This window comes from Zonotrichia leucophrys, chromosome 1 (genome assembly GCF_028769735.1).
Source record: "Zonotrichia leucophrys gambelii isolate GWCS_2022_RI chromosome 1, RI_Zleu_2.0, whole genome shotgun sequence".
Lineage (NCBI taxonomy): Eukaryota > Metazoa > Chordata > Aves > Passeriformes > Passerellidae > Zonotrichia > Zonotrichia leucophrys.
In genome coordinates, this window is record NC_088169.1 from 28,564,406 (window position 1) to 28,592,206 (window position 27,801).

Genomic DNA, 27,801 nt, shown 5'->3' on the forward strand with positions numbered 1-27,801 from the left:
AAACTTTGTTTCATTTGGACCATGCATCCCTCCACTAATGCACAAGCTGTCCAAAACCCCCAGGTATTAATAGGGCACATATTTCCAGGACTAGGTCTGACATTCTCTACCCACTCCCCTTATGTAAATCTCAATCTTATCCTAAAGGAATGTATTTAGATAGTTGTGCCACCCATTCTCCTTTTTGGGAAATATAAACCCCCTGGCACCTTGATGTGCGCAACTCCTTCATGCCACTTCAGTGTGAGTGCAGCATCTGTAGCAGAGGGGCAGGAGTTGCTCTTACTCAGATCTGATACCAGGCAAGAAATGATGCAGCCACTGGGGCTGTGCCAGCTCATACCCGCTGAGGAGAAGGCTCCCTTCTGACCCATTTGTGTGATGCTCTACCCTTCACCCCCTGATGATATGCACCGAACACCATCATTTTCAGGCTGTGGGCAGAGGAGGGCTGCAATGTAGAGCTTGTGCTCCCTGCCTGGTCCCTCTGGAGACAGGCTTGCTCACAGTTCCCCTGCGTGAGGACTTTCAGTGGTAAAGAGAAGACAGCTTCTGTGCATGCAGCCAGGCAGGGGCTTTGCTTTTGCTCTCCTAATTCTACGCTGGGTATAGCAGAAGCAGGCAGGCACATGATCTCCCCGAAGGCAGGATCCAGAGTTACTGTAGAAACTGACCACCGGCTTCTTTTGCAGCTAGCAGCTGTCACGGTGTGGTTACAGCCAAAGCGTGTCACTCCTACAGTGTCTGCAGGCTCTGGAGTGTGTTTCTGCTACAGAATCCTTTGTGCTACTGCCTGGAGATTAATTCTGCACCATCTATCAATATGTGTTAAGATATTTCTAAGTTGTATTTGTTTTTTGAATGATTTTTAATAGCATTTGATGTTCTCTACAGGTTTCATTTTCCTTCACCAATACTTCAAGGCACAGAGGAGGTGGTAAAGGCATTGCCATGAAACCTAACTTGAAGCAATGGAAACAACTCATGCTTTTTGGTATCTTTGCATGGGGCCTGCTTTTCTTGGTGATATTCATCTATTTTACAGATAGCAACACTGCTGAACCAGTTCCAAGTTCCTTTTCTTACATTGAAACCAAGAGACTTCTGCCCCTTCAGGGCAAGCAGAGAGTCATCATGGGAGCCATTCATGACCCATCATTCTCTGAAACCATTGATGGGAACGAGGTACTTCTTAATGAAGATCTCCTAGGTACTTTTAAATCTGGGACTGCAAATTCTAAGAAATGGACTGTATTGGAAGAGGACTTTAGAAATGAAGATGAGTTTTTTCCACCCCAGTTAGGAAGAAAATCAAAAAGTGCTTTCTATCAAGTGAATGATGATTATTTATTTGCTGCTGGTCAGCCTCAGTCACACAACCGCCTTCAAGAGATAGAAAACTTCATTTCAGCTGATGTGAATAATCCAAAAGGAAATGTTTTACAGAGCAACTGGAGCCATCAGAGAAGAACGAGGAGAAGGAGCACAAAGCATAGGAGAGGCCAGATGCTTAATGAATCTGATGACTGGGATGGGCTGTATTCCACAATGTCGAAATCCTTTCTTTACAAGCTTTGGAAAGGGGATGTCTCTTCCAAGATGCTAAACCCTCGACTGCAGAAGGCGATGAAAGATTATTTGAGTACCAATAAGCATGGGGTGCGGTTCAAGGGGAAGCGAAACTCCAAGTTGACAGGAGACCAGCTATTCTGTGAGCTAAAAGAAAGAGTGAATGTGAAAACAATAGATGGCAAGGAGGCTCCCTTCTCCACTCTTGGATGGGAAAAGCACGTTCCCCAAATTCCACTGGTCAAATTATATGCACATGGCTTTGGGAGCTGTGCAGTAGTTATGTCTGCTGGTGCAATACTGAACTCCTCTCTGGGGGACGAAATAGGTGGGTGAAATGCATCTATATGTGTGTGTGTGTGTGTGTGTATGTATATGCATGTTCATATTTAAATTTCAAAAGTTTCATGCTTCTCAAGCACAGATCTGTAAAGTCTGGTTGTTCTGTCTTACTACAGTTGCATGAATGTAAACTAATGGACTTCAGTGAGGCTGTTCCCTTTCAGAACAACATAACTGAAAGGAAAATCAGGCCTGAAGTCATAATCTAATTTAAAGAAAACAATGATGCTTTCTTATCATATTACATCTTGTAGTAGGGAGGCAGAACTGGTTACATCAGATCTGCCACATTCAACATTTGTGTGCAACTTGCATTTATTTCTTCAGCAGATTAGAGCTATGTTCAGGTTTTATTCTGCAAAGCTGTGTTACACGGGTCTTTATTTTGCAGTAGCTCACAACTGCTGCTATGTGGCTGGCCGAAACATTTGTCTCCATGTCAAGAAGCAGTAGAGTGTCCTCTTCATCTCTTGCTGGTTTAGAGTTCACAGACATAAGGAATTCAGACCCTTGAGTAGCTTCATGCACTGACATCAAGTCCCCTGGCCTCTTTTCTGAGACTGAATTTCAGTGAGTTCAAGTGTGTTCACCCATTGTTTTTCCATTGCCACACTGAGTCAGTGAGGTTACAGGTGTGCTGAGATGTCAGTGTCACTCAGACTCCCCCACCTCAAGGTGGGAGTTTTGTAGCAGCTATTCAGAAAAGGATGGTGGGACCATAAAACTAGTCCAGGTCACTTCTATTTTTTTCTTTTTAAATATTGCTACTACCTGTGTTAATATCTCAGTAGTTCTTCATTTTAGTAGTACATGTGCAGTATGCTAAGAGTGTTGAAAGAAGGATGAAAGGTTTCAGAACTTGTTTCTGGAACAAGAAGAGTTATCTCCTTCAGCACTCCATAAAAAACCTTTTGATGTTCACTCATTAATCCTCCCATCTTCCAGGACTTCACATCCCAATACTTGCCTCATCGCTCTGTGTCATCTCTTTGACACCGATAGGTTTTCTTTAAATCTCTGGGATATGTTGGAGCTTCTAGGATTATCAAACTCTTGCAATGTGCTTCCAGCACAGCAAAGGTGCCCAGCTAGCCTGCAGCTAAAATCACACCAGGGTAACCCCTAATTCCATAGGAAGCCTTGCTGGTGTAGAAATCTTTGGGGTGAAAAAGCTTAGCAGTTCCTACCTTCTCCAGCATGTTATCTTTGACTGAAACAGAATCTTCTGTCAGTCTTCCCCACTACAACCAGTTTACACCAGTATGGATTAGTGCTGTACTGTAGAATCCATAGCACATTGTGACATATTTACATAATCACGTATTACAGCATGTTTCAAGACATATTTGCTCACTCAGGTGCAGCCCAGACATGGACTTGGGTGCTTGACATGGTACCTGGGGCCTGCTTGCTCCTGAGTGCACCCATTTGCTTAGGAAGCTTCTGGGCACCAAACCTTATGTCATTTCTTACAGAAGAACTTTGGATTTAAATGGGAAATTGTCATCTGATGCCACCTAAAGGGATGAAGATTGAAAAAGCCCACACAGAATTTTTAGATCTCATACGTGTTGTGCAAGGAGATGTTGGGGCACCAGCAATCACAGAAGGTTTTTTATAAGACTCTCTCAGGGCAGACACCGGTGACTGAGGAGAGGATTTGGCCCAGACTTTGGGGGGCCCAGTGACTGCTTACAGCAATGGTAGACAAGGGAGAGCAATTTTAAGGTAAAAGAGAAGAGGCTTAAATTAGATAGATGTTAGGAAGAAATTCTTTACAGTGAGGGTGGTAAAGCCCTGGAACAGATTGTCCAGAGAAATTGTGGATGCCCTGTCCCTGGAAATGTTCGAGGCCAGGTTGGATGGAGCTCTGAGCAACCTGGTCTAGGGGAAGTGTCCCTGTCTATGGCAGGGTGGTTGGAACTAGATGGTCTTAAAGGTCCCTCCCCAGCCAAACCATTCTGTGATTCCATGGTTTATTCTCCCAAGAGAGGGAAAAAAATACCTATGAAAGTAGTGAAGGACATTTCCCTTCATAGGCCTTTAGCTCCCTCTTCTGTGTTCCTATTAGAAACACAAGCAAAAATGTTAATTTGTGTTCTGCCTTTTGCCCTCCTCTCCCCCACCCCTCTGACTGTTTTTAAATGAAAGTAGGCATGGAAATACTGTACAAGTATAGCAAACACTTCCATTGCGATCATGATATTAATTGAGAGAACCAATTATTTTGGCATCATAGGAAGTAACAGGGATCTGTGATCAAACCCCAAAGGTTTTTGATCTTTAAAATGCTTATCTACAAACACATACTAAGATTAAAATCAGTTTATTTAAAACCAGCTATTTTTGGCAAAGAAGAAGTTTTTCATCTGTCTATGAAGAATCAGCATGAGTGTTGTTGGAAATGCATCACGCTGTCTCACAAAGAAATGCATCACGCTGTCTCACAGAGAAATGCATCACACTGTCTCACAAGCTGCAAATCATACAATTTCCATTTCATAATCCAGTTCTCAGTCAACAGACTGTCTAAAAGTTGTCAATCATGGGCCCAAATTTATGTTCTTAAATTCATTACAACAAGCTTGTGTTTTTCTTTTCCTTCTCCAAATATGTGAAGTACCTGCAGATTCTTCATTTCCTTTAGTTCCTGCACAATCAAGATGCTTGGTAGATGAAGTCTGGGTGTTGAGGCTAGGGTCGTCCCTGCATGGGACACAGAATAAATTTCCACTCATAAAGTTCTGAAGAGTTGGGTTTGGTGGGCATCTGGCAAAATCTCTCCTTTCAGACATGACATGTTAATGCTAACATGTATGTCTGAGATCAGACTGCTGGCTGCATGCCACACCATGTTTCCCTGTATGGAATACAGGAAGTGCAGAGTAAAGGAGGGAAAAGATGAAAGATCCCAGTTGATCCCAGTTTGATAGGAGCAAGCCAAGACTCCATTGAGGCATGTTGGTTATCTTTGGAGACTTTTGTCTCTTCCAGTTTTTGAGCTACAGATAACACATTTTAAATTACTAGAGATGAGCAGCTATACAGACTACCTGTCAGTTAAGGCATTTCATATTCTCAGCTGCCATGGACAGAAGGGATAAAAACAGACCAAATACCACCTACCAGCAGGGGCTGTTGTTTCTAGACAGTGAATAAAATGTCTTGCTCTCCTTCACACCTTCTGGGCTTTGAGATCCCCTTGAAAGAAGCACTGGGAGGGTGATTATCTCTTATCCAATGGAGGCTTGCATGTGGTGTCTACCCTTGACCCATACTTGACCTAGAGCTGCTTTCTCTTCTCCATGACTCCAAGGTCAACTGCTTGTGCAGTAACTTTGACAGTTCAGCTCTGTTAGATCTTTGCCACCAAGGGATCCTGAGGTTTCTTTGTGTGAGCAGATGTGTGGGCTGGCTGCCATACAGAGGCTCTTAAGGATTTGTACTGAGTTTGAGAATAGGTACACAGTATGATTAATAGATTTGGGGTAGTCTGAGATTTTCACGTATTATAAAATACTGTGAAACACAATCTTGTCGTTAAGCATTGTTGTTCATTCAAATGTGCAATTAGATATCCTTGCAGTTTACATGCTTTTCCATGGAGTAATTCTCTGTAAATTTTGTGATAGAAGTAGTGAGCAATTGTGTGTACTGGGTGTGCTAATAGTCTTCCCACAGTAAGTCTATCCAATTAAGAGAAGTATTTTAGTATTGCATGCTAAATTAATAGATTAATCTGAACTTTTTTCCCAGTGGGCTTTTATGTTAATAACATATGGCAGATGCAAGAGGATTTTTGTTTGTGCATAGCAGAACATTCATCATCCTTAGAATATCCAGATTAGGACAAATGTGTAAGCTTTGTATTAGTTTAGATAACTGGTTTTATCTTACTGTTCAGCATGCTAAGAAAAAAGTTACCCCCTCATTTGTGCTTCTAGATTCTCATGATGCTGTTTTAAGATTTAATTCTGCTCCAACACGTGGCTATGAAAAAGATGTTGGCAATAAAACAACCATGCGGATCATTAATTCTCAGGTAAGATCTTCCTTTTCAGAGTTCAAGTCAATGTCCCTTCTGTACAATAGGACAGGAAGTTAATAACCTCTGAAAAAGTGTTTGGTAATATGGGAAGCAGGTAGAGATTAAACAGTTGTGATGCAGAGAAGGTGAAAGTTTTCCCTTACAGGGATGTTTACACTGCTGTCAGTGTAGAGTGGCTCGATAGCCTCATTTCAGAGAACCAGTTTGTAAAGTTTCTCGTGTGAACTGATCTGTGAAGGCTCTGCAAGATGCCAGAGAGCTGTCAGCACAGAAGACCTTGACCTCCTGGAGAAGCCATTGCCTCCAGGATTTTCATGGAGCTCAGGCTGTGGTGATTCCAAAGCTGTTTTCTCATATTTTCCAGTTCCCCAATTATTTCCTTGCTGGAAGGCAAAAGAAATGGGAACTGAGTTGTGTAACACTAGGCAAGTCATCATGGTTTAAAAATTTGGAAAGAACTAGTAAAAAACTTTAGTGTGTGCTGGGTATTACACATCAGGTGAGTTTGTTCATCTGAATGGAAATAAGAGAAAATTGGATTTTCTGTGTAAGGGTGTAAATAAATAATTGTGACTTGAGCTACAGTGACACCTTATGGTTGAGATTAGTTTTTCAAGTTCAAAAATGCTATTGCCTGAATTCCTGTTTTGGGCAAACCAAACCTCTTTGCTTTTTATGAAATGCAGACAAAAATCAACAAGAGAATTTTGGTGAAATTTTATGACACACTGAAATGAGTTTACTTAATCAACACTAGGAGTACGGTTGGCCACGTAGTATGCTCTGCACATATTGATTCATGTTGAAGGATAGCAAAATTTTCAGTTACTGTAATTTTTTGAGTTAATTTTTTCTTCTGCTTCAAGTGGCTGCCCATGCTAAATCTGTTCTTGGTAAGTGTGTTTTTTATGTGTATAAGCTTATGTTCTTTGCCATCATAAAGAGGACTGTTCACTGTTGTTCCCTTTACATTCATTTTGTAGGTATTTGTGAGGCTGCAGAACAGACTAGATCTTTGAAGTGATTTGGGTTAAATATGCCCCCTTTCTTTTGTTCACAAGAAGAAAGCAGAAATATCTTATTCTGCTTTAAGTGCGGTAATCAATGTATCAGGGAACATGGATTTTCATGTATTTTATTTTACTTTTTTTGTTTGTTTGTTTGTTTTATTGGGTTTTTTTCCTTTTTCTTTGATGATTCTCCATTTTACTGTTAGCCAAAGTATCCTGACATTGACCATGCCTGAACTCCTGAACTGGGCAAGCATAAAGGTTTAGAAACTCTTTACAGTTTACTAGATTCAGTAGGCTTCCTGTAGAAGAGAGAAATGTTCTCAGGGAGTGATCTGAGCTTTTTAGCTCCCCAGAAAATTCAGAAAGATTGTTGTGCTACTCCCCATGCGGGGCAGACTGGGTGTAGTACATTCCCACTGGGATGGCAGTGGAGGATCCCATGGTCTTCTCTTCTGCACTGTGCAAGGCTTGCTCCCCATAAGACCTCTCAAGAAAACAGAGAGCAAAGTTCTGGCCAGGTCAGCTCACATGGCTTCCTCAGTGTTTGTATTCCCATGAGCTTTGTGCTTCTCCAAAGAGGTTAGAAGCCATCCATGGTGGTCTGTCCATCTGGTGAGAAGTTAGCCTTGCCCTCTCTGAGACTGAAATCTGCACAAGTCGCTTGATGAAGTTGCTTTCCCTACCTGTGCTGTAGCTGGGTTACCTGTACAGGTTTACTGACCCTCCTCCCCTCCTCACTGCTGGAAACTCCTGCATTCATTTAATTAAAAGGCTGCAGTGGCCCCTTCTTCCTTCATATTCTCCACTGTGAAAGCCCAAGGGATATGAAGGAAACCTGTGCAAAGACTCATAGGTATGAATGCAGACTCACTGAAAGTGAAATTTGTGTGGACAGCACCTCCAGAGATCTCTTGTTTACTGAAAGGCAAGTAAGAGCTCCTTTGTGTGCTAAGTGTGGAACCAAGCTTTTAAAATCTTGCCCTTTTGGTCAATTTGCTCTGTATACTCAAAAAAGGTGTTTACATTCTGAAGTGAAAATTGTTCTGAGGAAAATTAAGTTGGGGATGCTTGCTGATAGCAGCATGACTAATTCTGTTCTTACTGTAGAAGGCTGATGGAAATCATTAAACTCAAAGTTTATGGTAGGAAGAATATTGCTATGGCAACAATATTATTTTTCTGAAGAAAAATATGCATAATTAAATATGGCTCATTGGATCCTAAAGGGAAATGAAAATTATTATGAATTTATTTGTCTGGAATGTTGATTATTTTAACAGCTGGAAGAAAATTCATGCTGTTTTGACCAATGCTGAACTGCCTGGCATTGGATGCACCAGGAATCAAAGAGATCTAGTTAGACATGGAGGGTTCTGGAAGGGGTGAGCCAGCAGGAGTGAAGAGTAGACTTCCACTGTGGTGGGATGATCAGGCAAAGTACTGGGAGATGCAGGAAGAACTTATATGAGAGCAGGCGATTAGAGCAAAATGACAATTCCTTCAAAAATAGCCCTGCAACATGCCTGTTGTTGGAATTGTTTCTTTAGGTATTCCAATTTGTACAGTCATGGCCTAATTTGCATTTTTTTCATTGAAATAACACTGATTTTCTGTTAAAATGAGAAAACCTTGAAAAAGGTGGCTGGGGATGGGTGACATTAGAGAAAGACATTACCCATGGGGGCTGCAGCCCTTCAAAGAAAGCTGCTCTGTGTCCAAGAGGATCCCACAGGTGATCTGAAATACTGTTTCAAGTTCCAGAGTACCCGGTAATGTTGATTCACAATAACACAGCATCTCAAGTGGTACCATCACATCCCTCGCAGATGGAGAGTAATTCAGCCTACTGCTACTTCAGACTGTCATGAGTGCTGTTTATGGCTAAGCTTTTTTTGTATATTTTTTTAACAAAACAAGATGCTTGAAATCAACCAGAACTGAAGCATAACAAACAGCAGCGTGGGTAGGACTGTTCACTTGAGAGAAGGATTTTGCCATTTTTCTGGATCCCGCTTGCTTTTAATGCTGTGGAATTCTTTGCATTTGTGTTTGCAGATCCTCACCAATCCCAACCATCACTTTGTTGACAGCTCCTTGTATAAAGATGTTATTTTAGTAGCCTGGGATCCTGCTCCCTACTCTGCAAATCTGAATGTGGTAAGATATCCACTTAGACCTTTCTTCCCAATTATTTGAAAGTACTGGAGAAAATTGATTTACTACTTTAGTCTCCTGGTTCTCCCTTTTCACCATCAGCCCCAGGTTCTGTCTGTATCTGAGTGGAGAACGCTATGTCTATAGGTCAAAATTGGTTTATTGGTCAAAAAGTAGCCAGCAGTTTTTTAGTTTTTAGTTTTTTTAGTAGCCAGCAATGATACTGGAAGGGACTGTTCTGAGATGCTAGGATAGATGAATGGTGGCATTTGTTTGATAACACATTGCTATTTTCACATAACAGTGAGTTTTCTGTGTGTTTGCCAAGGAGGGAGCATTGCTAGATTTCTGGAGTAGGTTTTATCAGGAAAGGTGAAAAACTGCATCAATTTTTCCCCATCTTCCCCTCTGCCTTCCCAAACAAAATATAACATCCTAGTGGAAATCTCTCTGGGTGCCTTCCCCAATTCTCAGGCCTCCTCCCCACCAGCATTCCCTTTATGTCCACTGTCCCACTGCCATCTGTGCCCTGCCGTCCACCCCCTCACTGAGAGCAGCAGATGTCCATCTGCTTGTCACTGGGGGAGTCTCCACTTTGGCTGTTGCTGCAGCCCCAGCAGACAAGTTGATCTGATGGCTTTTGGCACAGGGAGCTCGGAGCTGAGCAGGCTGCTGAGTAGAAAGTAAACCTTCATCTGCTGCACTCCCTTAGCAACAGATGCCAGGGGCTGCCTGCTCCCACGCAGGCCCCATCAGCCTGCGTCACGGCTCTGCTGCCTCCGTCAGGGACAGGCATGCTTTCAGAGGAACACTCACCCCCAGGCCCAGATAGCATGCTAAAGCTCTTTGAACCTCTTCTTTAATGTGGATCTGTGGGGGAAAAATGGTCTTGGCTCATCCCACAGCAGTCAATTACTTACTGGGAGTTTCTGTATGAAGGGAAGAAACAGAATAGCCCAGAGTGAGTAATGTCTTTCTAGCAGAAGCATCCACCAGTGCAGGCTGCTTTGATACCTTTGCTTCTGTTCTGCAGAACCCAAATGAAGGCAGTTTATGCTGTTGTACATGTAGTGTTCAAAACACGTTTCTTACTATTAAAAACCATGTGACTTTTTTCCTCCAGTGGTATAAGAAACCAGACTACAATCTGTTCACTCCCTACGTGCAGCATCGCAGGAAGAATCCAACCCAGCCATTCTACATCCTCCATCCAAAGTTTATATGGCAGCTCTGGGACATCATTCAGGAGAACACTAAAGAGAAGATACAGCCCAACCCTCCTTCTTCAGGGTTTATTGGTAGGTGTACCAAAGATGGTCCCAGTAGACATGTTAGATTAAAAAAATAATTTCAAACGTATACATTGAATGAGGATCAAGTCCATACATGTGTACTGTGTGCTTTATGCAGAATCAATGACTAGCAAAAACACACAGTATGAGAACTAAAAAACAGCTGGGTGAATTTGATGTTCTGCTTTCTTGCCCTTTACATCCATAGTATGTCTATCATATCCATAAAACATGCATGTATCTATGAGAAATTTGTATTATTCCATATTAATGTATCTTTTGAAGACCTACTCAATTCTGAAGTTCCTCATTGGGATCATAGAGCAGAGAATCCTCAGATGGCAGATCATGTAGACAGGATGAAATCAATGGCAGGCTGAGCTGTATTCTCTACATAGGCCAAGGGCTTCTAGTGCTCAGTCTGAGCACTTCTTCACTGGAAGCACTAGAGTTTCACTGTATTTTTTGGGTCCTTCCTTAGTATTTCTGAGGGCACAATTTGGCACTCTGCCCACAGCAGGTCCTGTGTGTGGACAGGTCTAAAGGATGCAAGTAGGCAGAGTGGCAAGGCTGAGTCAGGGTCATCCTGGCTTATGCTTCTAAACTCACGGGGCAGTAGAGCTTCAAATACCATCTTCTGCTTTGGAAACTCCATCCTTTCCTCACTGACATTGTGAAATTGATCTGATAGGTATTTGCTGCAATCAGAAAATGGTTTGGTTTTATTCTTTGTATTTGAATCTGAAAGCAAAGACACCTGAGATTCCATCTGATATGGGAAAACCAGTTTTGAACATTTATCTTGGGTTCTGTATGCAGTAGTGGCATCCTAGGTCACTTTAGAGCACACCAAAGGCCTTAGAGAGGGTGCAGAAGCTCCCAGAGGGAGAATACAAAGGTTTCTGGGAGATGCTCATCTTTGCCTTGAGTGGGTTGTGCATACTTGGAACATGAGTGGAAGGTAAAGGAGGCCTGGGGTGTTGTTGGAGGGGGCCTTGGCAGTTGGTTACTTCTTGAAGTGAGGGTTTTTTGGAACCTGCTTGTAAAAATTCACAGGGAGAAGACAGTTCATGTGAAATGATCTCACCAGCTGCATTTTGCAAAAGTGTTTCTTGTAGCAATGAAGCTGTTGATAAAAATAGGCTAACAGCTGCTGATTGTAAGAATATTGAAGAGGATCATTGTGCTGTCAATCTGTACTTCCAACATACATAAAAAACACTTCAAAAGCTTTCTTTGAAGAAATGGAATTAATTTTACTATGAGACTAGAACAGCAATCTTCAATCCCAAATCTAAATGTTAGTGACAAAAAATATCCTTCAAGCAGAGAAAGCTTTGAAAATATAAACCATTAAACAAGCAAAATTTTAACAACAAAAGCTGTACAGATAAATATACTCTGTGTACAGAGGCAAATTTGCCTTCTTCTGTAGTGGGAATTTTATTTATATAGTTCTTTTCCAAGGAGCAGTGCTTTTTGGTAGGCTGTTACTAACTTTAAGGAACCAAGGTATTAAGATGAGCTTATTGGATGTCGTATCCACCCCATTTCATAACCAGCTACTGTTCTGATAGATGTATTTTAAATATTTTATTAGGGAGAGTCTTCCTGTTTTGATAACCTTATCAAATTAATGTCTATTTATTGCACATGTAACATCATCTAAGTACAGAGGTAGCAAAGAAAGAGCAAATGCATATTGTCAGGGACATAAAGGATAAGATAAAGTATAAAAAATAGAATGCAGCTTGGCAGAAAGCTGAAAAGTCCTGTTGGTCTTCAGTTCAGGTATTTCTCAGTCACTCATGCAGCAAATAATCCTGTTGGAACTGAGGCTGGCAGACACAAATAGTGTACTTGTATGAAAGGGGAATGCTGAATATTGAGCTTCTACCTGATCTTATAAAATCTATAAAATTATTTCCTATAGAATTAGTAGAAAGATTGAGTAAGTGATGGCCATCATAAAATATGAGTGTCTTAGTTTCAACAAGAGAAAATAATTTATTAAATTACCACACAACTAAATGCTACTGTACTTAAAACAGCTATATGAAGGAAATAGACTGTTGTTAAACAGGGGGTATGAATTTTTACAGAGATATACATTCCTGAATCTGAGCAATTTCCAGCAAGAACTATGATGATTTTAATCATATAGAAAAGGTTACAAAAATGGTTCTGAGTCAAGTGAGGCACTTTTATTCCAAGCTTTTTAGCTTCCATTAGGCCCAATTTACAAAATTGGACAAATGTATAAATTAAAACATGGAAACATCAGAATGTTTCTTTTCACAAATGTCAAGAATGTTTTACCATGGTCTTACACTGTTTCTTCAGTAATTATATTTTTCTCCTGACAATTGTATATATTCCTCCTGCTTGGCACTATTTATAAGAAACTGAATCTTGCCAAAGGGAGGATGCTGGTGGAATGTGTCCTCAAGGTGTTCTTCTGCAGCAATGAGTCAGCATCCTTCCACAGTGACTTATGTCAGGGGAATCTTTTAACATTGTTAATAACTGTATTACAGTACTTAAGTCACAATATTATTAAATCTCTCAGAAAGGGAGCCAGTGGGGAAGAGGAAGTCTCTCACGTGCTTTGATTTTAGAGGAATGAGAGAGAGAGAGGAGAGGTAGAACTTCTCCCCTGGTTTTTCACTGCGTGGGAGCTCGGGAAAATAATGGGTTTTGCACTTCCTGGCCCCCCTGCCTCCCTCAGACCCTGCTAGGTCAGCTCTGCACTGGCTCAGTGTTGCTGAGGAGAGGCAGCAGCATTTGATAGCTGTGGCTGGGTGAGGGAAGCACAGGGCATGTCCCAGCTGTGGACGCGAAATGAGTGGATGGGAAGAGCAGGATTGGTTTGGGGAGGGATGGTTTGTGGGTCAACGTCCAACAGGGTAAGCCAACCTTTTGATTTTCATCTGGGAGTCTCTTTTGGTTTGTTTCCTGAGACACCAGCATGGACTTTAGCTGGCTTGTAACTTTGCCTTTTGTGACATGTCATAGCTTAACTAATGCCACTCCTCACAATAAACCCTTTCTTTGTCTTCCTAGTCTAATCCTTATGAGAGCTTTGAGAAGCCATTTCTTCATATTTTTGTATTGCTTTTGCAGCTGCTGCCTTCACGCTTCTAAACAAATTTCTGCACAGTATTCTCATCATCTTGCATTAGCGTTAGGCAATTGCCATGGTGGCTTTTCACAGTTAAAGTTGTTGGTTCACATTTGGCTGAAAATAAGTTTGCTAAATGAGTATTGATATGTTTACATCTCATCTTGGACTTGGATCTATGCCATTTTTCTCAGAAGACAGATAAGCTTCCAACCATCAAACTCAGACTTGGATTCCACTGGCAAATCCTAAATTAACACTGTTACTAGGGAAGGATTTGCCCTACCTTTTGGCAGAAGTAAGTTACCTCTCACTTTGTGTTAATAAGTCTTTCATTGTGAAATGTGAACTCAGTCTTCCTCCCTTCTTTCTGTACATATCAAAGCTCAGTTTTTAATTGAATCTGATAGTATATGAAGTGTCAGTCACTAATGTTACCATTCTGCTGTAAGAACTGACTGTTCCTGTACTGTCTTTGGTAGCCAACGTAAACAGCCTATTCTGACCTTAAATTTTTGTCATCTGAAGACCAGGAGTAAAACTGCAGAGTTTCCCAAGGGCAGCACTCTGTGCTCATTGTATGGGATGGCACATTAGCATTTGGAAATTCTGAGAGCTTTTTAATAATGTCGAGATCATATAAAGGCTTTTCTGTGGAGATTTTGCTCCTGTCCACTGTTTACTTAGTGGATTTTCTATAAATTCTTACTTACCATAGTCCATCAGTACACTTTCCTGATTTACCTCTTCAGATGTGACTTTAATTGAAATTCACATTTATGTACTGTTAGAGAGCAGTGACTTTTATCTTTTAAAAAGCTAGCTGAAAGCTGCAACTGCAGTATTTTGGTTTGTTTTCAATCAAAACATGACCTGTGTAGATTCTTACATTTTAGGTTGTTGCTGTAGGTGGTAGTTTTGATATGTGCTAGAAATTTTAGCATAACATACAGTCCACTGAACACAAAATAACTAAGCCCAGGTTACTTTATTGTTGGGAGAAGGGAAATGTTGTTTGAGGCTTTACAGATGACATTCCAGTTTTAACAGTTATGCATCAGTAATAGTTGATAACATTATTTTAATCTTCATTTGCATGCATCAAAACAATAGTACAAGCAAGGCTATCATTGCACTGCAACATTAGCAGGTTGTTGTATGACTAAGAACTTAAATTTAAAACAGCTTTGGAGAGCATGTTGCATAGCAGTATACAGCTGACCTCCAGCTCTGCCTAGAAAAAAATGCACTTTCATGAACAGAAAGGAACAAATGGACGTATTAAGAGTTGCCTTTGTTGCTGTAATTCAGTTGCTTTAACAGCAGTTGGTGCAGGAACAGAATAATGCTTACTCTTGCCAGCTCAGTGTTGTTCAAGTATTAGCCCACAAATCAGTAATACCTCCAATACATAAGTTTCAAATTATTCTTACTCTAATAAAAAGCACAGTGAAATTTGAGTATCTCCTCCCACTTCTCAAAATGGAGACATAAAAGAGCAAACTCTCCTCTTAAATCACATTTAAAAATTTATTATTCTAGTGTATCACCCAAAATTAAACAATACATTTAGAATTACATTATATTACTGGTCAGTATTTTCCAATCTATGCTCATATTACAGTATTATTGTGATTAATGTAGAGCTTTTTGCATTCACCAAGTTATAAAAATGTAATTTTCAAGGTCTACTATGTAATGCTAGTATCTATACATCAAAGGTGACAAGTATTGCACAAATGATTAAGCTTAGGCACAGGGCCATTTGGTGACAATTCTTTGATAAATAATTTGTTTTCCTTGTGGTTTATATTTTTCACATAGTTCATGAACTAACCAGAGGTGAGAGAACCATCTTTAAGAAACAAAGTGTTTAAAAAAGCCAGAGCTATTTTTACTGCATGTACCAAAGAATAACTGAGGCACATTTGGCCCAGTTTCAAGGAGTTTCCTGTGGTATCTGCAATCCAGTCAAGAGAGACTATAGTAGTAGGCTATCATATAGAAGATTATACCTTCTAAATGCTTTATGCTTATTTGTAATGCTTTCAAATATACAAACTTACTAGTATAAACAGCTAAATTATTTTCTGTAACTGAATTTACAATGCATGTGAAAGGATACATTATGGGAATGAATCAGATTATGTATATTAAAATGTTTTCAACATCTCTTTCATTATGTTATAATGATTCTGTGTTCTTGATGAGTGTTTGAGTTACACTTGTAATTCTAGATGCTTTCATACAGCATCTGTTGACTGAGATATATTAAACTATATTTTATTTATTTGTAAACTAGAAAACATTCTTTTTTAAATTAGAGTGCTAACCACAATGCTTAATTGTACCATACAATATTCATGTTGGAAAATCAAAATCTTTGGAATTATTCAAATTGCCAAGAACAAATAACAAAAAACATTTTCTCCTTATGATTAGAATCCATAGAACATGTACATTTGTAAAAACCATCCATGCAAGGAATTTAATCTTCATATAATTCTGGTTTAAATGTCCTCAGTGCAGATTGTATAAGCTACGTTTATTTGTGCCATTTGGACTGAGTTTAAACTATACCCAACACTTCCTAACACCAAGGGCATCTTCCAAATAGGAAAAAATAAAATTACTACACTACACTTGATCTTAACCAAAATGCCAAGAAGAGATAACACACTTTTCTAAGAATTATGAAATACTAATATATAATATTTCAAAATACGTGATACTCTTTTAGCAATCTACAATTGCCCTGTTATAGCAAAGTTGCATTTGACTGTTTCTCTGACAACCACATCATTTCTTTGGAATAATAAATGTTATAGTATTTCTAAAAGAGTATTCTATGCTCACAATTCTTTTTTTTCTTTCTTTTTTTACAATGTTCAGTTGGGTGTTCACGAACATTGCCATTCAATTATAAAACATTCACAAAGCACGCCTTTGAATGTTCTACCACAAAACAGGCAGAATTATTTTGCATTTTTCCATTTTTACAATTGTAATCCAAATGGGACTGATAAATCAAGCAAGGGTATTAGAATTAGAGTGGCCTATGCAGAATTATCTTCAGTTGTGATTTTGGAATGTCTGGTAGCACCAGTTGTGTTTGTCAAAACGAAAATCAGGCTGGATAACCCTGACCTTTTAATTAATGTGAAACATGGATTGGATATTTAAGATCTAAAAAGCTTTTTTATATTTAGATGCTATAGACAGCCTATAGACTTTCCCTTTCAGGTTTTGTGTTTTCTCAAGTTGTACATGTCTACTGGCCTTCCCTAAATACTTTGCAATTCTCTGTTTTTACTCCCATTCCCGTACCTTAGTATTTATGAGTGGTGTAAAAAAACCCCATATCTCCCATCAGCTTAATCCTTGCACCTAAATTTGCCATATCTGTATGGTTCATGTCTGGGTCAGTCAGAGAGCGGGATTTGTGCTTTCTGACTTCAGCTGGTTACAGTGCAGGTCTGTACTTGTGTTAGTCACCCTCAGAATTATTAGAGAAAAAAATACCTCTTAAATATTACTGTGAGCCCCAAATTGTCCTCAACATGTGAAATCTTCATCCCATACTGGGAGTGCAGCTATCCATGCTGCTGCTCAGGCTTCTCCTACAGCCAACAGGAAAAAAAAAACCAGGAGCTTCTGGGGAATGGCTTGTATGATCCATTAGACATGCACTGCTTCCTAAAAGTGCCCACTTTCTTGTGCTGACAGCAAGGGAGCCTGTGATACTGCACCAGGGGCACATTTGATCATGCCTATTTCTTCTCATTGTGCTTCTGGAAAAGAAGCACAGATTATATTATTTTTCATGATGCTCCAAAAGCTGCTTACACAGGAGAGTAGAGGAGAAGGTTCTTGATAGCCAAGTGCCAGCCTCTTATTTTTGGTTTCAAGTCAATGGAGAGAAACAACACGAAAAGGACAGTTCTCTATAAGTGAACTATTCAACACATCCTAAAGGAGATATCTAAAATAAGTCAGATGAGTTTTGCCCTAGAAATACCTGTCTCCTGCATTGTCTGCAAAGAATGCTTTAGACCAGCAAGGTCAGAGATGGGCATGAACAACTCAGTAAGATTAATTCTGTCCAGACTCTGTATTGTGTTGGGACAATGACTGTCTCATCCTGTTTATTAATAGTTCCTTAGGTCACATGTAAGACAGTCTCTGCTGTTTTATGTATATGATTGTGCATTGACCTGAAAATTGTTTTAAGGACTGTTAGCAAAGACAAATATTGAAGTGTATCATATGGAAATTCTTCACCTTACAGGCTATCAAACAATGAGGTTTTCATTCATACTTGCAATCCTGGAGGAGTGTTGAGATATGGAACAAAGTCGATGCAGATGTGTTGAATTGGGCAGTGATGTGAAAAGTACACAGACAAAAGAAATAAGTGTAAAGACACACTCAGAGGGCAGTACAGGGATAGCACATAAACAAGGCACACTTTGGCACTACAGGTGTGGGAGAAAATGCCAAGAAATTCAGCCACAAAAGAGAAACTTAGAAAGCAGTAATACAGACAGAAATGTGTAAAGATAATAATTGGGAAGCAACTTTGGACTTCTCAGAATAGACAGGCAAGCAAAATGAGTTAATGGAACCAAGATTAAGTCTGAAAGCAGTTAGGCACATTCCTCTTCTTTAGCTTTGAGACTGCAACCAAAACATTAAAGTTCAAACACAATGTAAAAAATATTTTGGGGGTCATGTAAGTGGCACAAAGCAATTGGTGATTTAAAAAATGTACATCCCTGAAGCTAAATGGAGGAGAGAAGGGAAGGTAGATGAAAATATAGACAGCTTGGCACACATATCTGCTGGATAAAGATGTCAGTAGCCCCGTGCAATGTTAAAACCAAGCAAAGAGAAAAATGGAGTTTAAGAGTGGTATGAAAAAGTATGGGATGGAATGTAGTCCAGGGAGCTTTGTTGGCAGTGCTGTTTTAGGGACTTAGGAAAAACAACCTAGACACATGGCATTAGGAAAAATATAGAATAAAACCTGAATATATCTTAGTACATGGGCTGATGTAAATGTCCTAGTGGTCTAAATTGCTGCTATTCTTTTAAAGATGCTCAACTAACATTTTTTGTAAATTGAGTTTGCAGTAATGGCTCTACAACACCAGGGCTGTCCCCTGTGGAGGGGTTTCACATACTCCAAGGCATGAGACAGAAATGAAACAATTTCTTCTCTATTTTACAGACTACTGTGTTTGTACAAAAAAGATGGCTTCCTTTCCAAAGAGAAGCTTTTTTTTTAATTTTTCCTTCTCCATCCCCTTTTTTTTTTTTTTTGTTTTTGGTATTTTTTTTGAATGCAGTGCAGAACAGCAGGAGCAGATGATTTCAAGGGAGAATCTGGGGGCTCTGCCAGCTAAGTAGAGGGCCCTACCTCCTCAGGTTCATGTGTTGTCCTGCACGTCACCCACAGATGGTTTGGATGGAGTCCTGGTTGTACCTCACTGTTGGTCCCATGGACTGGGGGTCTGTAGTGTTAGAGGTGCTAAAGGAAGAACAGCCTGGCACTGACCACTGTTTTTGCCCAGACTAGAGTTTGAGCATTTGACCTGTACACAAGGCCTGGAAGTATCAGGACTCCTCCTGATTCCACCAGGACAGATAAGCCTCTAGCACAGGGACAGTTCTGTGTGTGGTAATCTCTGGCAGTTGTTGTAGCTCATCTTTCAGACTTCAACACAAGGATATGCTATAACTTAGTGGATACCACTCAAAAATAGTCTGCCAAGCCAATGTCCTTCCTCCTGCCAAACATCATTGTCCAGCATGAGCAAAAATGTAAGTAGAAGTTATGGTTATTTATGAACAACCTAGACTGAGGTCCCAAGACATGGTCTGGATGGAACCAGGCAGGAAAAGTAAGGAGCTAAATTAGATAGCCCAGCGTGCCTTTTTGGTTGATTCTGGAGGACACTGAACCACTAGAACGCAAAACTCTTCCACTTCTAAGTCCTCCATTAACTAATTTACAGGAAAGTCAACGATACTGCTTAAAATTTTGCCATGGTTGAACCATATCTGGGACTAAGTGATTAATTTTCTGTTATTTAGAAGTCACAATTTTTGTTCTTGACAGTTTTTCAATCCCACAAATGGCAACTTCCGTTACTACTTGTAGAGCTAGCTTGGTAATGTGGCAGTGAACTAGTAAAATGCATTTTGGTTAAGGCTTGTACTTTCCATCAGAGCCAGTTTTTCTAAGATGTTGGTGGTATAGCTTTTGAAGTTGTCTCTGGGCACAGAAGAGAAGTCATTTTACTGTCTGTTTCTGGATGTGGTTCATTATTGCACACGTTTCCACTATCCGCCCTCTGATCCAGCTGGATAACAGTTACCTTGGAATGGTAGGTGGGCTCTCCATCAGTGGAGGAAGGAGGTTGGCAGTGGAAAAGCTGGCGAAAGCATTTGTAAAACTAAAACAACAAAAAACCAAACAATTCTAGATATAGCTGCTTGGCAGGTCACGGTTCAGAGCATCTCTATTACATTTTCAATGCAAGGAAACTTTGTTTATTAGGATTATACTTTCTTTTCAAATAGGGATTAAATATTTTTTCACCATGAATATGTGTTTCTTGCTGCTTAAGACTAAAGTACACTCAAATTTGAGAACTTCAGAATCTATATGCTTAGCTTTTCTAACACTGTAGATTCTGTAGAGTGTAAAGCTGTAGAACAATTATAAAATATTTTCAGCACCTTTAATTTATGCTAAAATATTTAATCACAGAAGTAATTGGTTTTCAGTTACTTCACACATCAGGGAGGGAAAAGTCATTTTGATAATCTAATGATACACAGCAGGGAGAACATAGGGTTCTTTTCATTAGGAAGCATTGAAATCCCCGCATTCCCAAACTGCAAAATGAACTTCAGAAAATGCCTTTGCTTAATTAAGAAACAAAAGTAATTTTTTATGTTCATTCATTTCACTTCTGAGATCTACCCAAAACACCTTTGATGATGCCAAAGCTGTTGTGTAGAAAAAAGCCCCAAACAACAGTTACATTAATTCTCATCTGTAAGTGCCAAGTGAGCAGAGTTACACACCTACCTCCCCTGAGAGCTAACAATCCTATTCCACAGATAGAGATACCAGTAATGCTACAAGTGCCTCAATACATTTTCTACACAAATTTATTTTCTAAGTGAAATCTTAAAAAAAAAAAAGAATGGCGTCCAAAACTTACTTCATGTCACTTTCCTTTTGCATGGCTTTATGAAACAGAAAAATCTTCCAGGAGCTGTGATTGATGTGAAAGTATTATAGTTTAGGCAATGTTGTTGGTCATTATCTGGTACTAGTCCATCTGAAAATGAGCAGGCTGCAACAGCAATATTTCTCTTGTTTCAAGGCTATAAAGACTGCAATTGATGGTGCCATTGGCAGGTGGCAGAAAAAAATGGGTTGGCATTTTGTGGATTTCTCCTTGCTGGAACAAGGAAGTGGTGAGGGGCTTTTCCTTATGACAGCACTGCTTTAAGTAGGAATTCATCTCTGGTGCCTCTCCCTGAGACTTGTCTGAAGCTGTGGGCTTCTGTGCCACCACTTCATGGGTGATGTTTCTTTATATGCCCTTCTGCACGTGTTGCTGCTTAGGGAGAAGCAAGTGGATGGGAAAAGTGGAATTGGTTCAATTTCAGACTAAGAAAGACCAACATTGCAGTAAGGTGGAGATGTTTCAAGGATTCTTGTGAGGAACGTTTTGTGGACAGTCCATAGAATAAATGGGGTGAAGTGGGAAAGAGCAGTCTTCTCACTCAGGAGGCTGGTGGTGACATGCAAGTTCTTTACAGGCTTTTCTCTCTTTATGACTGTTATCCTACCCTGTTGACTCTACAGGGGTCACAATCTTTATGTATCAGGGACCACAATCTTTATGTATTAGGGACAAGTGAAAGCTGCTCAAATAAAAGGAATGATTGCTTCACTTAATGATTATACAGAATGCTTTGCAACAGCAAAGAAAAGGAGAGAAAAAAAGAGATTGGATGACTGCAAGGAAATTTCTGCAAGAAGAGTGGAAGCTGATGTTCACTTTTGTTTTCACTTCGTGTGGCAGGTATCCTCATCATGATGTCCATGTGCAATGAAGTGCATGTGTACGAGTACATCCCTTCGGTGCGACAGACCGACCTGTGCCACTACCATGAACTCTACTACGATGCAGCTTGCACCTTGGGGGCCTACCATCCTCTGCTCTACGAGAAGCTCCTGGTGCAGAGGATGAACAAAGGTTTGCAGGATGATCTGTATCGGAAGGGGAAAGTCATTTTGCCAGGGTTCAAAGCTGTCAAGTGCCCCAAACGAAATAGTTTCCCACACTTCTGGAAGTAATTATTTCAGAAACAATGTGCAATAAGGTACTACTGTCGTACTATAAACAAGAAGAGAATACTTGAAAAAATATATCTTAGACCAATCTAGTCTTGAGTCTATAAATTGTAATTAAGTAGCAGGCGTGAGAAATTCTTCTTTTCTGAGCCTGAGTATTTATTACTGCTTTGCGAATAGTTACAGAATAAAAGCAAAAGCTTAGTTCATGAAGGTGCAAAGGACATACTTAGGCAGAAATATAATGTATCATTGTTGGTGTGACTGTCAGAATTTGTCGGTGGTCTCATGCCACATATGCTAGACTGTAAGTTTTTTTAAACGAATTTATTTAATTATCAAACCTGGCATTGTGAAACAGCCTCCGTTGTTCATGTATGTACAGAGCGGCCAGTTGAACAATGCAACATTTCCTGTGACTCCATGGGATTTTCACACTGTCCCAGAATGAAGCAATTGCTACTCCAAGCTATTCACTAGTGCAGTCCTTCACTAGAGCAGACTTTAGTACCTGTTCCTACAGAGGCTCAGTTCCAGGCCTCCAGCTGAACAGGGGTTTAGGGTGGCCCTGAAGTGTGTGCAGTCAGAGATGGCTGCACACAGCTAAACCAGTTAAACCACTGGATGTGGTTTTGGATGCCAGTCTCCCATGCTCACACTGACTGAAGAGGGAAGAGAGAAACCATTTCTTTAGAGAAAACATAACGTATTTGTAACCCAATTAGGAAGAAAAACTGTCCCTGAAAGGACTATCAGGAAGGTGTGAGATGGAAATGGTGCCTTCTCCCTGTCTGTACAGATACAAAAGATCCAAAGGAATCCAAGGGAGGCTGTGCAGCATTCACTGATTACACTGAAAAGCAAGCATAGAGGGGCTCGCCACTCGTCAACAAAGATAGCATTCAGGAATACAGACATTATTTTAGGTGTTTCATTGGTATCTGAATCAAAGTCACTTGTTCACAAGTTCTTGCTGTTCAGAAAGGCAAAGTTTTCTGACAAAAGAAGATGATATCAGCATTTTTTACTTAATGCTCGAAAGACTATAACCCAGAAAAGCTGTAATGGCTGCAAAATAACCTGACAACAGATTGCATATGGAGATGGTTTGATATTTTCATTCATAACACACAAGGACAATATTCCTTAAGGCAATTCTAAAAGTTAATGCTCTGGAATGGTTTTCTCTCTTTTTTGTTTTGGTTTGGTCTGGTTTTTTTCCCACCTGACTGTACATTTTCTTTTAGAGTAAGTTCAGCAGGAATATGTGTACACAAAAGCACAGGTATATCCTACTCATGTCCATCCAGTAAAAAAAGCAGACAGCTGAAAGGGACATTGAAAAGAATAGCTGACTGGTTGTGGTAGAAAGTGTTTTTTGTGTTTTGATTTAAGCAAAAAGCCTTTTGCCAGAAAGGCAAAGAAAAGTAAATAATATTAATTACTATTTCACCTTCAGTTGTAATGTGAGGATAATCATAAAATCCTTTTTCTCTTGCTCAGCTCTTTGGGAAGCAGTATTGGAAGGATCTTTTGGAAGGATTATTTTCCTTCCTTGAAATGAGGAATAAATATCTTACATAGGACTTAGCCTTCTTTTTGGGCTTTATGATGATCTTAAGATTCTTCTTGTTGAAAGAAATCATGTAGATGATCTAATAACTGTACTTCTGTGTTGTATGGAAAGTTATGTCCATAAGGCATTTTGGTACATATCAAAATTAATAAGTTTTACTCATACTGGGCTTGGACTCTGGATGTATTACACACCAATTTCTTTTTAATGTTATGTGTGGTGGCAACTTTTATTCTTGAAGTTAATAACATTCTTATTTAAATGCATGGAGGATAGATAGCCCACATGGAACTAATCTATTTTTCCATATATTTCATACCCTGTTTGCAAAACATAAGCAGTCTGAACAGTGCAATTAAATATGTCTCTCTCTGCTGTACCCTGGGTTAGCTATGACATAACTCTAAAGGAAGAGATTTTAGCTTTCTAAGACTAGTGAAGATGCTACTTTTCTATATGCAGGAACTTCTAGAGTTCCAAAAAGAAAAAAAAATCACTTTGACTGGCCTGCAACCACTAACTTTTAATTTTGATTTTCACAAAGAAGAAAAATACTAACTGCATTGCTCAACCACCCACAGCAAGATTATGTAGTATTATTTATTCTCTCAATAATTTTTCAGAATAATCAACATAGCTGTTGCTTATACAGAACAAGGCAAATTACAATGTTTCATGTAACAAGTGCTAAGCATACCTACTCTGTACGTCATTTATATACCAATGCAGAACCAGGTCTGAGATGGTACATAATGAACTGTATGTTTTTTAATTTACTGGACTGCACACTCAAGCCCTTGCAGCCAAAATTTTTTCTTTGCCATATCCTTCTTTATATGGCAGTCAGCCCTCCTTCCATAAGTGCAAATGCAGTTGTTGTAGCACCATCACCTCAGAAGATGCTGCAGAGCTGTGCTGCAAACATTTGCTCACAGAGGAGGAAGACCAACCTGTGATGCCAACCTTTAAAAAATGAGCCTGGAATGGCTTTCTAACGCTGGTATCCACTGTGATGTTTTACTGGTCTGCCTGCTCAAACACATTGTGGTTGTTTAAAGAGCATTTTCTCTCCTACCTTGTCTTGTCCTCCTTCAGATTCTGGCACAAGTGTGAGTGTGTTTGATCTGCTAATTGAGGGCTCCCCTCCACTTGCTGCAAGGGTGAAGGGGCAGAAATTAAGGGGAAACATAGAGGACCTGCAGAGCTGCTCCTCTCACCACTTCTTACTCTCTGTGGCATTGGCATTCTGGCTTTTATAAGAGCCCTCAGAGTGTTTTTGAATTCATGGGCATTTCCGCGTCCCTTGTGAGGGCTGAGAAATGTTTGCAAAGAACCACATTCAGTAAATTTAAAACAGTCAACGTGTATCAACACTGAACAACAGCTCTTCTAAAAATAATGGGTGAGAGTGCTGGGTTTAGATGCATGGTAAATGCAGCAATGTGAAAGGAAGTGTATTTTCTCACCAAGATCATGGGACTTTTTGGGGAAAAGATACAGGCATGGCTTCATAGCTCTCCCATGTGGCTGTCCCACGCTAACAGAGTGGGACAGCACCTAGACAAGAGAGGTTTGCACAAACCTGGTGCATCTCAAGGTGCATCATCAGCCAAGCAATTGCCTCTGCTATTGGGCCCCTGAGCTCCCTTTGCACTTGTAGGCTTTAAATTTATGGAATTTTACTGACAAGTAGGAACAAGTTGCCTTCAAACACTGTTGAGCCCCATTTCTGTGCCCTGGTGCTGTGGACAACAGTTAAAGTTAACTGGAACAAACCAGAAACACAGCAGCAGTTTAAGGAAATGCACTGAGTTTATGCTGAATTTAATTATGCTCCTCTTTCCCCACTGTGAATTCTGTAACTTTTCTGACTTGCGGTGCTCTATTATTTTATGCATTCAGTTTTGAATGGTTAAATCAAGGTATTCTTTTGTTAAATTAGAAAAAAAATTATGAAATATTTTGCCTCATTTTGAGCCAAAATCTTTTTACTAGAAAAAAATCATTATTTTGTTCAATTCCTTTACAGTTTTAAAGGTTACCTCAGCATAAACTCATAGCTCAGTCCGTCCTTGGATTAAACTACTACATCTTTTTTTTTACCTTGTTGTTCAATTTTATGCTGTAGAAACTGGTAAATTCAGTGAAATTACCATGATGTACCTTTGGAGAAAGAGAAGGATGATATAAACACTCTAATATATGCTGTACAAATTTAATTTAAGCATTTCTTGTCTTTGGTAAAGACATTTTCTTTAGTGAAGACATCCGAATTCTGAACTTGTTGCTGTAGATCTCTTGCCAAAGTCAGAAAAACCAAAAGAGTTGTTTTTTTTAAATGAAGACAAGTGTCTACACTCACTGGTTGCACAGACTGAGCACAGTCATTTAAGAGACTGATTGAATTGAACAGGAGTTCAAAACACATGTGGAGCAATCCCTAGTGGGGTTTTTTATTTCTTTTTTCTTCAGAAGTTTTTAAGGATGGAAAATGCCGTCTGGACAGTGACACAGATGTACTATGAAAGGAGTATTAAATGCATTGGCTGCAACAATAAATGGTTACTATTTTTCCCTTCATGCTTTCTAAAGTTGATGCATATTTAAATGAAATCCTGCTTTGAAGCAGGCAATTCAGAAGCCTGCTGTTAAAATTATTTGAATCTTTCCCAGCACCTGTCCTCTCACACACAAGGAGGATACCTGATTTAAAAATGTTTGAAATTAAAGTAGCCCATGCCAGGGGTACGTGAATCACTTAATGAATTTTGATGCTGCAGATGTCTTCTTTCTGGCTTAGCAATCAGATTCAGAATTTTGTTCTTTAAATAAGAGTTGTGTGTAAAAGCCTTACTTTTTCTCATACCATCTCATCACTCTTCAAAATATGTAGTCATTGAACTATTCAAATATAGACTGTGTACTTTTTTAATAGCTTTGAGAATTATTTTGTATGATGATTTTTTTAAATGAATGTGTACTCTAATAACAAACCTTAAGATTTTACAGGAGTCACATTTTTAAGCAGTGTTTGTATACATTTTAACACTTTTTATATTTTCTATTATGATTTTGTATATTTTTATGTATACACAGTGTACAGATTTTTTCCTGTAAATAAAACATTTGTTTTCATTTGTTTAGGAGTGCTGGTCTTTTCATATTGCCTTAAATGAATGACACTGAAATACAGGTGGAACAAAACAGGGAAGGTGCCTGTCAGTTCTGCCCACAATTTCAATGAGATCTGAAATGGAAATGGACAGCTAATCTGACAAGGAAGTATCACAGTAAACTACATAAAAGAGGCAAATATTGTAAAGCCAGTTTTATTCTAAAGTGAGCATGTGCCCCCGAGCAGATGTGCTAGGATTCCCTGGGACAATGTATTCACCATACTGCTCAGTCAATTTCTGAGCAGTAAATTTCTGGTGATTGTCAAGCAAGGAGGTCATGGATTGTCAGGTTTGGAGGTCATGCTCTGATGACTTGGTGATGTACTTGAAATGGTGGTAGACTTCAGCTGAATGGCTGTGCTACCCATTCAGTGTTGTCTCTAAGGGAGAACAGGCTTTTTAATAAATTATTAATTAAAATTAAAAACAATTTAGCAAAGGGAAAATGTAACTTTCCCTTCAGTCTATGATAAGTACTCATAATTCAACCACAACAAGCCAGCTCACATCCATTAAATGTGGGGCATACTGCTGCTTTTTGGTAGTGCTTGAACTACAGAGAGGCCTGAGTTGGACCAGTGGAGGTGCTAATCAGTGTTTTCATCCCAGGGACTCATCTTGAGCCCTTGCCAACAAGACAGCTGGTTACACATTAGTGGAATGATAACAGTTGGATTGCCATCATGTACTCTCCTGGCAGACAGTAATCACACAGCTCATCCTGTGTATTGCACCAGCTCCTGACAGGCAGTGTTGAGGGGCTAGTTACTGCTGTGATATGCAAGTAACACCTCTCAGAAAACTCACATCAGTGAGACACTCTAGAGGATAAACTGAATGCTGGGACCTATGCATGAAGCAACTAATTGATACCTTTTAAATCCAGCCACTTTCCTTTATTTATTTAAAAAACTAGCAAGAAAATATGACCACTGTGCTCACTGTCTGTTAAATGCTCAGTCACCTTCACTGTCTGTGACATCAGAGACGACATTCTTGTCTCACTGCATTCAAACTGTACCTCAGTAGGAGGTGTAAATCCATTGACTATATTGTGTGGGCTACAGAGGACATCTTGCTTACACACTATTCTTCAGCAGGGACAGCTAGAGGAGGTGTGACATTACCTT

At 39.6% G+C, this 27,801-nt stretch overlaps 2 protein-coding genes across 8 annotated transcripts in view; one reads left to right on the plus strand and one right to left on the minus strand.

The window, feature by feature from the left end:
- Window positions 1-26,600, plus strand: part of ST6GAL2 (ST6 beta-galactoside alpha-2,6-sialyltransferase 2) — a 175,265-nt gene extending 148,665 nt beyond the window's left edge. For 6 of the 7 annotated variants that reach the window (XM_064710042.1, XM_064710060.1, XM_064710034.1 and 3 more), the window contains 5 exons: window positions 895-1,897; window positions 5,856-5,953; window positions 9,028-9,129; window positions 10,250-10,424; window positions 21,648-26,600. In XM_064710042.1, coding sequence (XP_064566112.1) covers window positions 952-1,897; window positions 5,856-5,953; window positions 9,028-9,129; window positions 10,250-10,424; window positions 21,648-21,922 — 1,596 coding nt within the window. In that variant the 5' untranslated portion in view covers window positions 895-951 and the 3' untranslated portion in view covers window positions 21,923-26,600. The remainder of the gene's footprint in view (window positions 1-894; window positions 1,898-5,855; window positions 5,954-9,027; window positions 9,130-10,249; window positions 10,425-21,647) is intronic. The other variant, XM_064710051.1, reaches the window with a different exon arrangement.
- The window catches only part of LOC135446301 (pinopsin-like), a 78,033-nt gene continuing 69,950 nt past the window's right edge, over window positions 19,719-27,801 (minus strand). Inside the window, exon 5 of the mRNA XM_064710080.1 lies at window positions 19,719-19,997. Coding sequence (XP_064566150.1) covers window positions 19,782-19,997 — 216 coding nt within the window. The 3' untranslated portion in view covers window positions 19,719-19,781. The remainder of the gene's footprint in view (window positions 19,998-27,801) is intronic.